General features: G+C 42.2%; 1 protein-coding gene across 6 annotated transcripts in view; it reads right to left on the bottom strand.

Moving 5' to 3' along the window:
• Window positions 1-2674: 2674 nt before the first annotated feature.
• TBX15 (T-box transcription factor 15) overlaps window positions 2675-18419 on the bottom strand; it is a 104197-nt gene continuing 88452 nt past the window's right edge. For 5 of the 6 annotated variants that reach the window (XM_008516138.2, XM_008516139.2, XM_070607735.1 and 2 more), the window contains 2 exons: window positions 15043-15140; window positions 2675-5138 (listed from right to left, as the gene is read on the bottom strand). In XM_008516138.2, the coding sequence (XP_008514360.1) occupies window positions 4354-5138; window positions 15043-15140 (883 nt within the window). In that variant the 3' untranslated portion in view covers window positions 2675-4353. Of the gene's footprint in view, window positions 5139-6281; window positions 6307-15042; window positions 15141-18419 lie in introns of all 6 variants that reach the window. The other variant, XM_070607737.1, reaches the window with a different exon arrangement.

Below are 18419 nucleotides of genomic sequence, written 5' to 3'. Positions count from 1 at the left end.
GCACTATCCTTGAAAGATGGGTTTGGTCAACAAGTTCAACAATACGAAAGATTGTGTATTGAGATTCTATAATAAGTAAGAACTTTCCTAGGCATTGAGGATGCGAATGTCACCCATACATATCCCTGGCACACTGACATGTATTCTTTTTTTTTTTTTTTTGAGGAAGATTAGCCCTAACATCTACTGCCATTCCTCCTCTTTTTGCTGGGGAAGATTGGCCCTGAGCTAACATCTGTGCCCATCTTCCTCTATTTTACATGTGGGATGCCTGCCACAGCATGGCTTGATAAGCAGTGCTTAGGTCCATGCCCGGGATCTGAACCCCAGGCCACTGAAGCAGAGCAAGTGGACTTAACCACTACACCACCAGCCTGGCCCCACGGACATGTATTCTTAATAAAGAAATTTAGCTTTGGGCCACAACCGACATGTTCATTTGAGATGTTTTTCAGCTATCCTTCAAAGAACCCATAACTGTAAACTGCCCTAAACCAGTTCTAGCCCGACCACAGGAGCAGGGCCTGTGCAGAAGGACCTGGAGTCACCCTAGAGTCACCCTTGCCTCGTGAGCATCTTAAGGTCCCTACAGTGGGGTGTGTGTTGGGGGATGTACCTTGTTAGGTACATTTGGTGCCATGCACAAAGGAGTCTGGAAGACTGAACATGCACCAAGTGTTCCTGGAAGTCTCCATCCCTTTCCCCGGAGCCCTGAGGATGCCACTACCCCCTCGCCCTTTAAAAGTTCCCCTTTTCCCAGTCTTTGGGGAGAAGGTGTCTTTAGAGCACGAGCTCTCCATTCTCCATTTCTTGATCAATGAATAAAATTTCTGCTCTGCTGTTCTGAACCCAGTCTCGTTCTATTGGCACAAGCGACTCTGGGCTAAAGGACCCACCTGCAGGTCACCGGTCCCTTAGGGCTCAGTAACACAAAGAGGAACAAGACAGCCTTTCCTCAAGAAACATGAGCAAAGGTGGAGCATCTTTCTAACAGCCCTTTGCGTGTAATCAATGTGCCAATTACAGTGAATTTTCACCATTTCATTAAAGAGAATTGGGTAGAACATATTCTTGACAACTCTTTATCCAGTTCATGTTAAAGTAAATATTATTACTTTCTCAGTTACAGATAGAAACATATGCTATAATTCAGATGTAACTGATTTGGATTGTTCTAATTAACCCAAATTACAGAAATTTTCTGTACTTGGTAGTCAAATGATTGAAATTATTCTTCCTGTTAAATGAAAATATGGATATTTCTATGTCAAGTTTGCTACTACTAATATCATAATTATCTATTACCTAAAACCTCAAACACTGTTAGACCAGTGAACAATATTTTGTATGTGGCTAAATCAGAAAGAAATAACCATAAGCTTCACATGTAGTTATTTTCAATCTACCATTATGAAGCCAAGGGTTGAATGCAAGATTTCCAAATAGGTGTCTTTTTAAAGGCTTGAGCCATGCCACACCCAGAGAGCCCACAATTCATGGAGGTACTCATCAGCTATTGTCCCAGCTATTTTGGCAATGGTTTGATGGTTAATGGAACTAACTGGCATGCCACTATTTGAAGTTATTCATAAAACCAAAGCAATAATTAATTAAGGTTTTGTCTCCCCCATACCACACTCCATTTCCAGTAAGTTTGGTGATCAGCAACCTGAGCCCCCCAAATCCAGCCCTGCTGAAATGGGTCAGTGGGCTCCCAGTGTGCTGGTCCACTGGGAAACAGTCCGGGGTAGGGGTAAGAGCAGGAGATTTCAAGTCTTAGCCCTGCTGCTTTCCAGCCACCTTCAAGTACAGGTAGGTCACAACCTTTCTAATACTAGTCTCCCCTTTACAAAACAATGCTTCCTGCCCTGTCCACCTCTCATGATTATCATGAGGCTCAAATGAGAGAATACATGAAAGTGTTTATAAATAGAATAGCCCTGGAAACTTTATTAGACTCTTAGAAGTCACCGTTTGGTGCATGACAACTGAAAATTACTCCTCCCATGCTGTGGTGGTGCATTCCAGATGGAAGGTATATTATTTACAATTAAACATACCAAGTAAGTCCAGCCTCAGAGGCACTCCAGCCTCAACCCTTTAGGATTTATCTTCTTTCCTGATTGTCCAAGGGCCTCATGGGACTGCTGGGACTCCAGCAGAACAACATAGTGCTAAGTGCACAGACCCTAAGGTCAAATTGCCAGCTCAGTCACTTGCTACCTGAGGGCCTTTGTCAAGTACTTAACCTTTTAAAGTGCGTTTCTAGATCTATGAATTGATGGTAAAAATAATATCTATCTCACTGAATTATGGAAGGACCAGATGAGATGTTCACATAAAATACATGGTCTAGTGTCTGGCAAACGTCAACAGGAGGATTGCTATTAGACTCACACAGGTTTCTGCAGCCGATACGAAAGTGAACATCCCACTAGAGTCAGATCTGGTTGCAAGTCCTAGTTTCCTCTCTGATGGGCTGTATGATCCTGGACAATTCACTTAATCTCTGGAGCTCAGTTACTAATCATAAAATGAGGATGGTAATATTTTCTGCATGGGTTTTATATAAAGATGTGAAGTAGTGTAGATGAGAGTGCTATGCTCATTGTAAAGCATAATGCATATGCGTAGGCTGCTATTTACTTTTTCCATTTGAACAAACACGCAGAAAACAATTGCAAAGATTTTATTTAGCGGCTTTCTGTGCTTGGCACTTAGAAACAGAGTTCCGTGCATAAGGGCAAATTTTTATACACCTTTTCTTCATACATATTTTACATACCCTTTTTATTGCCCCCTTTTTTAATATTCATAATATTGGATTCCCCACTAGGCACATAAATACATTTATCTACAACACCTCAAAACCAAAAATCTTAATAATATCTGTATTATTTTACTTGGTATTATTTGCATTTCCACACCACTTAAAAAGTTTAGCTTGCACCAAACTTCACTTGTTTTCTTATCGTTAAAGGATTTCAAGGGGAAGATGAAGGAAAAAACCCAAAACTTCAAAATGCAATGAACTATTTGATAAAAATGGAGCTCTAAGGGCAGGTGGAAGGCTGTAGAAGGCCCATCTGCAATTCCCTGGGACATGATGGGATTTCCCTGCCACAGGGGCTAGGGGACAGGCAATCCAAATGGGTGTCTGGATCTGGCATGCGGAAGGCCAGGCCTCTATTTGTCACCTCTGCTCTTGCTATCTTCTGTTGGGATTATAAAACTCTTCCTTTCTCACACTCCTTCTATTTCCCTTCCCCTGCCAGGCTGCATGCGTGGGAATTGGCACTTCCTATGTGGTGCACCCCTCTTCTGGATCACAATGGTCAGAGCTGTGGGATCAAGATCCATTCCACGCTCCAGTCACTCTAACCAGTGCCCTGACCATGTGCAGTGTCCCAGAGAGGTTTACTCCTCAATAACGCCATGATTCTTTCTATAACCTGTAGGGTGAAGGAGGAGAAACAAACCAAAAACAAATTTCCGTGGTGAATTAAAACTCTCATCATTGCTCACACTTCCTCTCTCAGTCTTGCTCTCCATCTCTCTCTTGCTCTCTATTCTTTCTGCTTCTCTCTTGTTCAGCTGCTCTTTCTCTTTTCACAGGCACCACTGGGAACATCAATGATAGCACACCGAGTGAAGAGAGCCAAAGTTCAAAAGCGATCTTTTTCAGGAAGCCAAGTCCTGTTGTAGTGCTGATGTCTTTCCACCTTCATTGATGGGAAAGGGTTTCAGGATACACAGTTCATTCCAGAAACAGGGTAAGCTGCAGGGGATGAAGGTTGGCAGCCACTGCTGGCCCAGTCCGTCTAGTGTTGTACATAGACAAATTCTTGGTGAAAGCACCCATTCTGGGCCTCCCTCCACAGAGTTCACCCAGTTCCAAGTCAGTGTGCATGTATGTTTGTGTATGTATGAGTTTGTGTATGAATATATATGTGTGTGTATCATGCATGCACATGTGTATGTATAGGTAGGTCTGTATTTGTGTGTGGGCAAATTTCATGGCTGCTACACACTAGCATCTCCCTTAACTTTATTATAAAATGGTTATTCAGTTTCTTCAAAGTCCACTCTGGAGTAGACAATGCTTTGTAAAACTAAGTTTTGGGAAGGCAGGAGAATGGCCACTGAGTCAGAGACGATCCCACCGCAAGTATCCTTCAGTGTCTTAAATGTCTCTTGTTGATCTTGGGTATGTGCTTTCCTCCTCCAGAAAAGAAAATAAAAATAATACACAGTTCCTGTTTTTCAAAGGTGTTGGGCTCCCAAAAGGAGGATCTGCCCATGGAGATTCTGGGGCCTTGGCTGCTGTCCACTCCGTGGCATCTGGACTGGCCATTAAACCATGTGTACTGACATCTGAGAGGAGGAGCCTGGGACCGCCCCATACTGCCGGCCATCACAAGTGTTAGTCGCCTGCTGATTATTGGGTGAAGGGCTAATCATGTGCATGCTGTGCTCCATCCCCGTAGGCAGGTACTGCCTCTCTCCAAAGGCCCCATTGGAAGGAGAAGAACAGAGTAAAGTGCTTTGAGAGGTGCTCAGTTTTTCTGGGCTTGCAGCTAGCCTAGGGGAAGTGGGGAAATTGTATCCATACAGATTGTAAGGGTTGTGGAGAGAGAAGGCATTGTAGGAGCTCTGTTGCATGTGGCTGCCCCCGAACATGTGTGGTGATGAGGAGCTGGAGGCTGCATTGCCTGCCTGCATGACATACTGAAACTGGGAGGTGGGGAAGGACCCCAGCTGGCCACCGTAGGCTTCCATCTTGCTATTGCTAGGCAATGAGGGAGGAGTTGGGATTCCTGAGATCAGGGATGGAGTCCTCTGAGGCATGAAGGTTTCAGAGGGCTGAGTGGCTGAAGTAGCGCCACTCTGGAGCCTGTTGTAGCCACTGTCACTCAGCCCTGGGTAGCTCTGCAAGGCAGCCATGTTGCTTCGGGCACAGGGTGGATAATCAGAGAGGTTTAGATTACACAGCTGGCTCTCTCGACAGCCCACGTTGAAAGTGTTGGGGGCCAGATGAAATGTTGGAGGAGAACAGGATGGAGATAAAAGATGAGACGAAGCTGAAGGGGATGGTGTCCCAGTGCTGGAGGTGGTTGGGGAAGTGCCTGTGCTGCCCCCTGAAAAATAAAACATGAACACCATTGAGACAGAAGCCTTTTAAGATGAGTCCATCTAGGCCAGATGCAAGCCATGCAGGAGGTACCCTGGAACGTCCAAGATGGGCTGATGTTTACAGAACCATTGCTTTCTCTTAACTCAGCAGACTTACACTAAGTGATTCTATCTGTGCACATGCACAGAGGCGCACACACACACACACACACACACATATACACTCCAAAGGAGAGGACAGAGAGGGTGGCAAAAAAGAACACTAAACTCTTTTGTTTCTCTCTGTAAAAGCCTTAATAAGTCTTTTTAAAAATAAATAAATAAACCTTCTAATATTCACTTTCTCGCCCTCAAATTCACTTTCTAGTAAGACCTCTGGTAATCAGCATTAAAATCCACTTGTGGGGCTGGCCCGGTGGCGCAATGGTTAAGTGTGCACGTTCCACTGTGGTGACCTGGATTTGCCAGTTCGGATCCTGGATGCAGACATGGCACCGCTTGGCAAGCCATGCTGTGGTAGGCATCCGACATATAAAGTAGAGGAAGATGGGCACGGATGTTGGCTCAGGGCCAGTCTTCCTCAGCAAAAAGTGGAGGATTGGCAGCAGATGTTAGCTCAGGGCTAATCTTCCTCAAAAAAAAAAAAAATCCACTTGCTCAATTTTTCTTCTCAGTGGAAATACATTAAAGATGTATTTTAACCTGGACTGTTGCTTACTTCGCCATATTTAGTCTTCCAGCCAAAAATATAGGATAAGAATCTCAGGGCCTTAATCTCAGAGGAAACGGGGTACGGGGGCAGGGTGCCAAGTCAAAGCTGAGGTCTGAGAGGGCTGAGCAGTGGGAACTGGGGTGTGGGACTGAAGTTCTTTTATATGAAAGACATTATAAGCATAATTATAAGAGCTAGTTTAACATAAAACAATGCTAACCCAAACCTAAATCATTGTGATCCAGAGAGAGGTTCTGCTAATCTCCATTTATGAGAACCTGACCAGTCTCAGGCTGGAACAAAGCCTGTAAAGTCGTCTGGATTTTGGATATTTATGAGGACAAGAGGCCAAACAGGTCATAAAGTCAGGAAATCTGCATTCTACTCACAACTCTGCCTCACTAACCCCCCATCTGACCTTGAGCACATCACTTACCCTCTCTGGGTTTCAGTTTCCTTATCTGGAAGATGAGAAATTGAGTTAAATCAGTGGTTCTCAAGCTAGGAGAAGCTGTGAGCTAAAAACTGTTAAAGTTCCAGGATCCCACGTCAGACCAGCTAAATGAGAATTTCTGAGCCTGGTACCTCCGTATCCATACTGTTTCCAAAGCTCCCCAAACGATTCTCAACACAGCCAGGGTTGAGAACCAAGGATACAACCTAAATTCCTTATTTGAAAGTACCCAGCACAGTGATTCTTAAACTTGAGTGTGCATGAGAATCAGCCGGAGGGCTCATTAACACAGTGTGCTGACTCCACTCCCAGTTTCTGATTCTATAAGGTCTGGGACAGGGCCTGGGAATTTGCATTTCCAATAAGTTCTCAGGTGACACTGATACAGCTGGTCCAGGGCCCACACTTTGGGTTAGAGGACCTGCAGGTCCCTTTCATCTCCTAAAGTCCCTGAAGCTGGATTTGAAACAGTTGCTCTTATGACATATGGATATTGCAAGTGGATTGGTGGTTGATGCACCAACAGATGAAGGGCCAGTTCAACCCAACCTACTGCAAATGTATTCTCCGTTTAAGAAGGCCAAAAATGACCTTTCCCAGCCTCCCCTTTGCCAGGGCGAGGAAGCAGCAGTGCAGCATCCGCTTCCTGTCTACACCACTGGAAGGTAAAGACAGTGGTGAGTGCTGGGGCTGCTGAACCTTTCATTTGAATTCCAGAATGAATGGCTAATTTGTTGTCTTCCATAGGGAATCTCCCGTGACAGGATGGAATTCTTCCTTCAGGGCAAGGTGGGACTTTCCCAGAATTGTAAGATATGATCCCCCAAGAGGTATGGTACCCTTTAGGTCATCCACAACTCATGTAGGGACTCTTAGAACCATGAGATGCTATAAAAGGAGAAAGGACTTTCAAGTGGAAAGGAGCAGCGATAAGGTTTTTACCAGTGAGGAAAATGTCAAGAAAGCCAGCAAGATTCCAGAGATACTGGGATACAAAGAAACCAACCACAGTGTGCCAGGGATGAAGGTCCAGCTGTGAGAGTTGAGAGGCAGATGTCTCAAAGAGGAACCCAAAGTTAATTTTTAGCAGGAAAAAAACCCCTCAGCCTGCATCCACAGATACGATATTGGCTGCTAAGTAGAAAAGTTTCCTCTGTTAAGAGTTTTTTCAGAGTTAAATTTTACAAAGCCCAACTAATATCATCTCTTCCTCATTCAAAAAGATTTCATCAGTGAACTTCCAAAGCTGATTTGGATTTAGTTATAAATAGCTTCAGATTTTAGAGTCATTTCAGGAAATTCCCCTTCCTTGTTTTTTGATCATGCCTTGAACTCCTTTAAGAGAGGTAAAAGATTTTTACTCCACAAATTGAGATAAGGCTAATATTGTAAATACCGCTGGGAGAAGTAAGCCAGTAGCTTACCATGGTAGGAAGAGCACCAAGCCCGATTCTAGATCCATTGGCCTCAGCTCAGCACATGACCACAGGCAAGGCAGGCTGCCTATTAATTCTCATCATCTGTGAAGTGAGGGGCTCAAACTGATGGGCTTCAGTTTCTGTCCTTCTCAGAATTATATCTGTGTCTGAGGATTAAATTTATACTAAAATGTGAATGGCCCATAACAAGTACTTTCCTTGAAAATGGAAATGGAAATTTCCTTGGAAAATGATTCCAAGGAATCACTTTAATATAACGAAGGGGAAGCCTGAGAAGGATGAGGAAGAACATCTCATGCTCCTTGCTTTTGTATCTCTGAATGGTCTAGCCTGCAGGGCCTTACAGGAAGCTCAGAAATTATTTTCTGCAAATGTGTGGTTCCTCTTTGAGGCATCCTCCACATTTTCCTCCTCTTCCACCCTAAATGCCACGAACTTCAGTGAAATAAGTGCTGTGACACAAATGGAGAAACTTGACTCCAGCTGTAAAGAGATCTGTGTTTTACAGGATCTGTATCTGGTCTCCTCTTTTGGAAAGTCAGTCCTTGCTCTCCCAGATCTGGTGTTTATGTTGTCTCCAAGGACACCCCTCGTTTAGCACACTGAAGTGTTCTGTTATAAGTACACTCCTTCAGGCACCAGCCCTAGCCCTGCAGCAGGAAGTGCAAGATGGAGCAGATGATGTTTTACAACACTAAATGGTTTTCTCGGATGGCCCAAGATGGAACGAATGGTACTGATTTAAGGCCTCAATTGGTTTCACTGCAAAAAAATAAGAAGGGAACTATTAACAAGTTACAGGGATTTCTGCTGAGCAGATGAGAGGCACATGTCAAAAAGTTTGTAGTCAGCTTGCTTCGGCTTTTAAATGACACTCACTGGCAGTGAGACTTGGTGGCCTGCTGAGTTTCAGGGGTGGGAGCCCTCTATGAACTAGCGTTTGAAGGGAGAAAGCAAGCCTGTCTAAGAGAAGGTCACACAAAAGTATCCACAAAGTCCAGAATGCTCTGAGAGTCTCGATTTAAACTTTATTTAATGGATGAGCAGAGACTATAGAGTCAAACAAACCCGGTTCCAGTCCCAGATGTCTTACTGATTCTGAGACCTTAGCAAGTTAGCCTCTCCATATAAATGGAATTTTTAATATCTACCTTGTAGGGATGTTTTGAAAAGTAGATAAAATACTATATATTACAAAGTACACACAGGCATTACATATTTGTTCTCTTCCTCTTCTATGCATGAAGGAGTGAAGGAAGGAGAAAGGAGTCTTGGGAATTTGGATTCTAATGGGGATGGCTCTCGGGTGTTGGCCTCTGTCCGTGGAGCTGAGCATTTCTGGCCTCTCCACACATGGGTGAGCATTCATATCACAGCTAGATGCCCAGACATAACAGCTAGAGGAGTCTCCATGGCTGTGAAATGGAGCACTGGGCACATGGCAGCTATGGGCCACCAGGCCCACATTCCCAAAGGCTAAACCACCTCTCTTTCCTCTCTGAATTGTCTTTCCCTCTCCCCTCACTCTCTGCCTGGGATGGAAACAAGACACCCCATGTCTCCATCTCTTCAGAATGGAACACAAGTAGGTAGACCACTATCCTCAGAGGTCTTGATTCATTTCTGAGAGGTGACTAAAATACAATGCCCTAAGTAACTGAAAACTGTCTGGCGTTCCAGGACCAATCCCCCATCCACCCCAGCTCCCTGCATCCTACGTTACCCATGGGCCAAAGTAAGGAGGTGCTCATTAAAATTCATATTCAACATTAAGATGCTCCAATATTCAATGCTAACAGCCAAAATAAGCAAAAAGAATACATGTTTAGCAGTGATTTCATACAGGGACAATAATCTAGGGTACAGTTTTGTACCAAGAAGACAAGTTAAATGTGACCATGAAAATCCAGAATACCAAACCTGCTGACTTTTGCATCTTTAAATTGATCACTTCTCAATTGTAAGATAGAGGCTTTCACATACAGTTTCCTTTTGGGTTTATTTTGTTGTGCCGTTTTTGCCCCAAAATTGAAAAACAGTAAAACAAAACCGCATCTGGGCTAATAAAGAATAAATTTCCATGTAATTACTTGGTTCCACGAGCCAGACTCTTCTGTCATATAACTTGATGGCATCTGTCCCTGAAGAGTGCTGATTCACTGTGTGTCCTTGAGTAGCCTTCTTTGAGGCTTTCAAACAGGTAAGAGGTAAAATGTCAGCACCCTAAGGACTGATTTCAGGGAATAAACCCAGAGGCCATAAAGTTAAATGATCACAGCCCTGTTCATCTCAACTAAGGAATTACCCTTAGTTGAAATGAGCATCCTTCTCAGAATGCAAATGTGAAACAGTATAGTGCTAATGGGAATTGTATGGTTTCAATCTTAAAAAGATTCCTAGTGCATCCTTCTCCATGAAGTTTAAAGATATGCATAGATCCAAACCTCTTCCCTTTAAAATAGCTTTTAATATATTCACCCAATTCTCATTTTTCACATTACTCCTCTGTGTTCTGAGATTCGCTGCTTCTTAGATGGCTCTGTTTTATACCCACCATATTCCCTAGGTGGACTGCCCCATTTTTTCACTTTCCATTAACTTGTTTGTTTTCTCTGCTACTTGTTTTACTGCCTCCCTTGCTGCAGTGTACATCTGTTATTATTGTCATTTAGAACTAATCTGCCTCTCTCCTGGCAACAGTACCCAGTTTTCCCACTCAGAAATACCCCCTCTCCCACTCTTACCCCTTCACCCCTATCCAGGGATGGAATGTGACTCATGCCTGGACAATTGAGACATCATATTTCCCACCCCTCCGCCACAGTACTTGCTCCAGAGGTGACCTAATTAGAGTCATTGAGACTCAGTGAGATTTTGCTAGAAACCTTAGGAGAGAGGCACATGACCATTTCCATCAGATTTAAACCTAAAAAGGTATGGGTCCAGTGCTGCTGGCAGCTACATTACCACCCTGGGGAGCCTGAGAATGAAGTCAGGTAGGAGATGATGACAGCTTGGTGTGGGGTATTGGCAAGGGAGATTAGAGATGTGAACGGATTCAAGAACTTGGTAACGGTTTGTTACGGTGGGTGGGGAAGGAGGCAAACATCCAGGATGACACGGGGTCGGTGGTGTCCTTCCCCCAGGAGAGGGCGCCAAGTCTGTGAAGCAAATGATGGACTCGGTATTAAATAGGTTGAGCATAAGGGACTCTGGGGACAAAATAGAATATGTAATCAAAAACTGTTTTAGTGGATTGAATTGAGATGTTTTCCAATCCCTGTCATGAGCTCTTCATGAGCATTATTCCTTATCTCAATGCTAACTGAAATCTGCATAAATTAGCTATCTTGGAAGCATTACAATGATCACACAGTAGTTCAAAGACTGCCGTCCATGGAACTGTTCTTTACCAATCTTTTACTCGTATGAATTTGCTCAGTATCTGATCCCTCTCACTGACCAAACTCTAATTAATACAAACCAAACTGATAGAAATCCCAACACCAACAGAGACCCTCGTAATCCTAATTTTTAACTGCCTGACAAACATTAAAAGTCTCAGTGGTGTTGAAGTCTGTCTAGCGATGTCTGCTACCAGTTGAGAAGGGAGGGCTTCTGTAAATGGCAGGTCTCCTCATTTCCACAGGAGACGTATTGCCAGCTTTGGTGTCACTTGTCCAGGATGGTTCCTTTTAACGCAACAGTTGTCAGATCTCTTGGAGATGCTGTTCACAAAAGCTCTCTCAGTTTTAGCCATCCGAATAGCTCCACTGTGTATATCATCAGAACAACATCATCAGAACAGCAGGACTGAACTTGGCTATAACTGACCTAGGCTCTTATTTATTTCTTCTTCTGTGTCTGTGTCGCCTCAGTCAACTTCCCCAAGCATAACTTACTTGGTTAGTTCATTTTGTCTCTGCCATTTGCAGTATTCAGGGAGATGCCATTCCTGAAATATAATTCCTATCTCCAGACTCTCCAAAGTATCAACTCTCTTGCTCATTCTAAATGAAGATGTCTGAAGATAAGATAATATGCTTGAATGAAATGTGGGCCTATTTAGAGTTAATGCTCAAGTTGTTGACAATAAACCATCAATTGGAGAAATAAACTAAATTTTTTGTGGAAAATTAAAGCTCTAGTAAACAAGAATGCAGAAAGATAATGTGGTCTTGGTAGAAAGGAAACTGCCCTGTCAAGTAGAAGATCCACTTTGGAATTCTCAACTCAGTTCTGCCACCACTTAACTGCAGATATGTTACTAGACTGCTCTATGCCTCAGTTTCTTTTCATGTAAAAGGAAGAGGATAATGAATCCTGTGCATTCTTCTCCATAAGAGAAAACAACCATATAGAACACCTGTTCAATACGTTTTTTAAAACAGAAAGATTTGTGTTTTTGCAAAACTGTGGCTAATTCACCTATGTACTTTCCCTGAAATTTTATCAACAGATGTGTCTTAATGAAAGAGAAATAAAAATGACAACAAGGACAGGATGAAAAAGGCATCCTTAACCTCCTCCAAGCAGAATGGTTGATCCAGCCTCCAGAAGCAGCAGCACAAAACTATCCTAGGGCTGTGTATTTGACATGGCAGATCTTCATGTGTTTGAAGCAATGAGGTACTATGGACAGCTGGTGAGTCAGTCGTTATTTGGACCTTAAGTTTGGTGCCAACACTGCCAATACTCTCTTCACCAAAAGGGAATTACTATAAAATCAGTCTGCCACTGAAGTTTCCACCAGAAGTTCACCATTCTCTACTTCTCCTAAGATACAAGATAGTTCAACACAAATGGCTATGTCTCTTGTCTAAATTTTATGAATGATTCTGTCCAGAGTTACTGGAACTCTTAGTTCTTAGGGGAAGAGGGAATGGGTGTTGTTACTTTTACGTCCTTTGTTAACATCAAGAAACCAAGCTACATATTTTTTAATAATGAGAATCTGGATCAAGTTCAGTGCATATTTCAAAAAAAAAATGTATTCCAATTAAACTATTTAATAGAGTCTTGGCTTTTCTTCTAGTCCCATCCCACTACCATATGTATTCAATAATTTCAAGCTCATTCCCTCCCCCACCAAGAAAAAAGGAAGTCACTGAATAAGCGTGACATTGTGCTTTGAAAGTTTAGTTTCTCTTAAACCATTGTTTTCCAAGTGTCAACAATGTCTCCATATCAATAAATTTTCAAGAGAAGCACCATGAAACCTGCTATGCTGCACACCTAAGCAACTCACTCAGGTTCCTCGTGCCTGCACCTGCCCAGTGGTCCCACATGCTGGTGAAATGCAGGTTGCCTTCCTCAGTCATCACTCCACATCCATATCCATACACATGTTAGGTGGTTGTGCTCCCAGATATAATCTGACTGTGACATTGCCTGCCTGAGCCACAGTGCCACCATGTGACCTCATTCACTGCTCATTAGGCCCTGCGGTAGATCTTGAGGACACAGCAGTGAACACAATATCACCACCAATGCCTGCTCTGAGGACTGGCAATATCCCTGCCAACCTTCTCATACCAACCTCCATGATACAAATTTCTGCTTAGCTAGAACTTGGAAAGTCAACAAATAAAGCAAGGGCAGATAAGTAAGAAGCCATCTCAGAAATAAACAGAATCAAGTAAGCGTCTTTGCATGACATATTTTCATTATAAAGCATGTTTATATAAATGGCCTCACAAAAAGATTATCCCTCTTTGGTAGGTGAGGAAATGGACTCGGAGCGGAAGTAACTTGCCCAAGAGAGTTACTGGCAATCAAAGATAAAGGCCCAGATTTCTCAACTCCCATAAAATCTCTGGCTCTTAGGGACCACAAGGGACTCAAAGCACTAGTAAAACCCTGAATATGTATTGACCCCACTTCTATCACAGCATTATGAGGAGCAAGTCACTTCATATAAAGGGCTTCCATGTCTACTCCACTTATTAAAAAGAGATGGAAATTCTGGATGACCTGCCTCAGCAGATCCCTATAAAGATGAATGGTCTCACCATGTTTTGAATAATTAATCATCAGAAAGGCAGTATGTCTTAAATCTGATGCATCTTCCTCTTAGGTATCCATATACAGGGACATAAGGGGATGAAGATGATAATGACGATGATGGCAATGATAGCTAGTACCGTACTGAGTGCCTACTATGTTTTTAAATGTGTTATCTCATTTAATCCTCACAAGAATTCTATTATATTCTCCCATTTTGCAGATCAGAAAACCAAGTGTCAGAAAGGACAAAGGACTTTACCAAAGTCGCAAAGCCAGCAAGGAACAGTGTGAGAGCCTAAACCAAGTTGTCTGACTCCAGAACCTATGTTTTTAATCACTATCTTCATCTTAAAACTTCAGAGAGTAAGTAATTTAAGTTACAAAACCCAATTTAGTGTTCAAACTGCTAGACATTTCCTGAGAAAGGAATGTAATAGAATGTATTATCAAGTCCTAGAATGGCCTCCCATATCACAGAGCCACAAATTCAAAAATTAGGGCTCTGTTAATGGCAGCCATTTGATAGAACAGAATAAGCTCTCTCTACAATTTGATCAGCAGGAGGAGGTGGGAGAGGCAGACTCATAAAGCATCTGACACTTTGGGAAGCTTTCATCTAGGTATCCAGGTGAATGGGTGCTGCTCCTGAGAGAGCCACTGATTGGACTGAGAAAAGGAGTTGAAATCAGCCCACAAGACCTCTGTACACATGGCCACAGCTAGAAGAGAAGAGAGATTAGAAACTGGATGAAAGGCACAAAGCAGTGGGAGGAAAGAGTCCACGTAAACCATCAACGTGAGAGGGCTGTTGTTCCACAGACGCAAAAAAGGAGAGAGCAAGAGTAGGAATCAGATGGGCTTGCAGCAGCCCCCTCCTCACTGTCAGACCTGAGCAATTTATTCCCACTGTCCAGAGCTAAGTTTTTACTCATCTACAAAACTAGAATAAGAAAACTGATAAGGCTGGTATGAGGAATAAATGAAGTTATGAAGATCTCTTCAAATACCAAAGACTATATGAATGCTTAGTGATAGAAATAATAATTTCACCACCATCATAATCATGAACATAACCTTGATTTTAGGAAGGGAGACAGGATTTTGGGTGCCAGGTGAAATGCTGCCTCTGGAACCAGCTTGTTTACACAAGTGGTGATGCTTTGGTTACTTACAGAGCTACCTAGTATGTACTTTTCATAACCCATGGCTTGGCTTGGGGCCATATGTGCTATGTTCAGTTGAGCTCTCGCTCCTCCCTCAGTGCTATCACGAAGCAGAGACCTTGCCCAGGGCTTTACCTTGCTGCTTTTGCATGGTGGTAAAATCCTCAAAGGTGAGTGTGCGCACAGGGGGTCTCCAAAACGCATAAGTCTCCATGATGGCTTCCAGTCCAGTTCTGCAGAAAGAAAAGCCAGCAAAGGAAGCTGTAAATAATCCCAAGATATGCACTGACTTTTTAAAGGTACTGCGGTGGTTTGTCTGACAAGTGGTATATATATAGGCACCAAGAGATATCACCACCGAGGTAAATTAGTCTGGAAGAGCACAAGGTATAGATGACACTGGATTGCAGGAAGAAGAAATTAATCCAATTCAGATTATTTGCAAGCAAGTCATAACCATGATGGAATTTCACTCTGAGTTTTCTTCAGAGGAGATTTGGTCTGCATAAAAAAAAATGTCAAAGGTCTAGGTCACTAATATGAATAGAGTTGAGACGAGAGTAGCATTTACTGTTTCTCTAGCACAGGAAGACATCATCATCATTACCAGAGTGCATTGACACAGCCTGTCCCAGAGTTAACTCCACCACTGGGTATGTGGAGTCAGTGAAACTGTCAAGTTGCTATGGCTTTAAAGGCTTCTTAAATCAACAGAGACAAGCAGGGCAACAGAAATAAAAGTAGAGGTAAGCAATCAAATACACTTGAGTTTCTGTTGCAACAAGAAATACTTACCTGAAGTCAAAGAAAGGGTTTGATTCCAGAAATTATACGTTGAGCAAAAAGACCAATACATTTCTGCAAATATTTACCTGTATTTTGTAATCTAATAATCAAGCTACTCTTAGAGGGTCATTTACTTGGGACTGTCAGACTTCAGGAAACATGCAATATTTTACAAATATATTACTTTAAGCCTTCTGTTTCACTGGTATTAAAAATTCCATTAATTGAACTATGTGCACACTGTCTACTTTACCCTTCAATAAATTCTCTATCATATATATGAGGTGCCAATGGACATTGTTTTAACATAATTTTCCAGGTTATCTCAGACAGATTCTTGCTGATATTCCATATCCTCAAAACAGAGTATTGGTTGGGGCTTCATTTAAAGCTTGAACACAGCTTCTGATTATTGACTTTTCTTTAAAACTAACAGCTTCACTTCTACCTAAGTGGAAGGAGGCAAAGTTCAGGGACTATGGGGCAGGTAGGGGAAGGAGCATAGAGAAGAGTAGTGGCATAAGTTGTTTCATTGCAAAGTCACTGGAAAGTAACATGGTGCCCCTTCCTGGAGAAGACAAGCTTTCCCTCTTGAGATGAAACTTACGCTGCCTGTCCTTCTCCCTAGGTAATACATTTCCAGAGTTCTCTTCAGAAGAGTCTTACAGACCAAGAATAAAGTGAGAAGTTTTATTTTGAGTGAGAACAAATATCCTTCCCTTACAAATTACTCTAAGATCCCCTGAGGTTCTTCTCAGATGAGCTGCTGATACGCTGATTGGCTTTTTGTGTTGGAAGAGTTCCTCTCTGAACAGGCCTTACTTGCACAGTTAACTTTCCAAAGTCTTCCCTGGAATCTTGGAGGCTTTAAATACACCAACGTTGGCAAATCAAACTCTGTATTTTTAGAAGAGGTTGAGAAGAGAGGGTGTTGCATGGTGTTTATTAGCTGTTAATCTGTTAAAAGTAGGAATAGAAGACATCTCCACATAGTCACCCTACATTAATGCTGAATACAGTACATGAAACTATTTGTGGAGAGAGAGCCCAGGCAATTAGGGAGTTCAGAATAATAAGGGGATAGGCAGATAAAGCCATGCTGAGCCTTGATGAATATAAGAAATAGACAGGCCAGGCTTAGACCTTACTGCCTTGTTTTGGAATGTTGGCAGCCCACCAGAACATCTCAGGATTCCCTTCAATGGCACGGGAGGCTCACTGCAAATGGCAAGGTCTTTATTGTTCCACCTCCTATTCCATTCTTCCCAGGAACATGTACCAATGATGGGGACGAAATATTAACTCAAGGACAAAGAGCAGTCCCTTCTCATTTCATAATAAAGTGATAGAAGACTAAGAAGTAGCAATAGCACACTGATAACCTGAAAATATTATATTTATTAAAAAAATAGAAAATGAAAGCCCAGAGTCAGTAGAAGGAGGGAAATAATAAAAATAAGAGCAGAAATAAACGATATTGAAACAAAAAAGACAATAGAAAGGATCAATGAAACAAAGAGTTGGTTCTTCGAAAAAATTAACAAAATCGACAAACCTTTAGCCAGACTCACCAAGAAAAGAAGAGAGAAATCGCAAATAAATAAAATTAGGAATGAGAGAGGAGAAATCACAACAGATACCAATGAAATACAAGAGATCATAAGAGAATACTATGAAAAACTATATGCCAACAAATTGAACAACCTGGAAGAAATGGACAACTTCCTAGACTCCTACAATCTCCCCAAACTGAATCAGGAAGAAATGGAGAATCTGAATAGGCCAATCACAAGTAAGGAAATAGAAACGGTAATCAAAAACCTCCCCAAAAATAAGAGTCCAGGACCAGACGGCTTCTCTGGAGAATTCTACCAAACATTCAAAGAAGACTTAATACCTATTCTTCTCAAACTGTTCCAGAAAATTGAGAAAGATGGAGTACTCCCTAACACATTCTATGAAGCCAACATCACTCTGATCCCCAAACCTGACAAGGACAACACAAAGAAGGAGAACTACAGGCCGATATCACTGATGAACATAGATGCAAAATCCTCAACAAAATTTTGGCAAACCGAATACAGCAATACATCAAAAAGATTATACACCATGATCAAGTGGGATTTATACCAGGGACACAGGGATGGTTCAACATCCGCAAGTCAATCAACGTGGTACACTACATCAACAAAATGAAAAACAAAAACCACATGATCATCTCAATAGATGCAGAGAAAGCATTCGACAAGATCCAACACCCATTTATGATAAAAACCTTCAAAAAAATGGGTATAGAAGGAAAGTACCTCAACATAATAAAGGCCATATATGACAGACCCACAGCCAACATCATACTCAATGGACAAAAACTGAAAGCCATCCCTCTGAGGACAGGAACAAGACAAGGGTGCCCACTTTCACCACTCCTATTCAACATAGTACTGGAGGAGTTGGCCAGAGCAATTCAGCAGGAAAAAGAAATAAAAGGAATCCAAATAGGTAACAAAGAAGTAAAACTCTCGCTGTTTGCAGACGACATGATCTTATATATAGAAAACCCCAAAGAATCCATAGAAAAACTATTAGAAATAATCAACAACTACAGCAAAGTAGCAGGGTATAAAATTAATGTACATAAATCAGTAGCATTTCTATACACTAACAATGAACTAACAGAAAAAGAGCTCAAGAACTCAATCCCCTTCACAATCGCAACGAAAAGAATA

This window comes from Equus przewalskii, unplaced genomic scaffold (genome assembly GCF_037783145.1).
Source record: "Equus przewalskii isolate Varuska unplaced genomic scaffold, EquPr2 ChrUn-13, whole genome shotgun sequence".
NCBI classification, from domain to species: Eukaryota; Metazoa; Chordata; class Mammalia; order Perissodactyla; family Equidae; genus Equus; species Equus przewalskii.
Note: the sequence above shows the minus strand (reverse complement) of the source record. Positions and strands in the feature narration are given on the sequence as shown.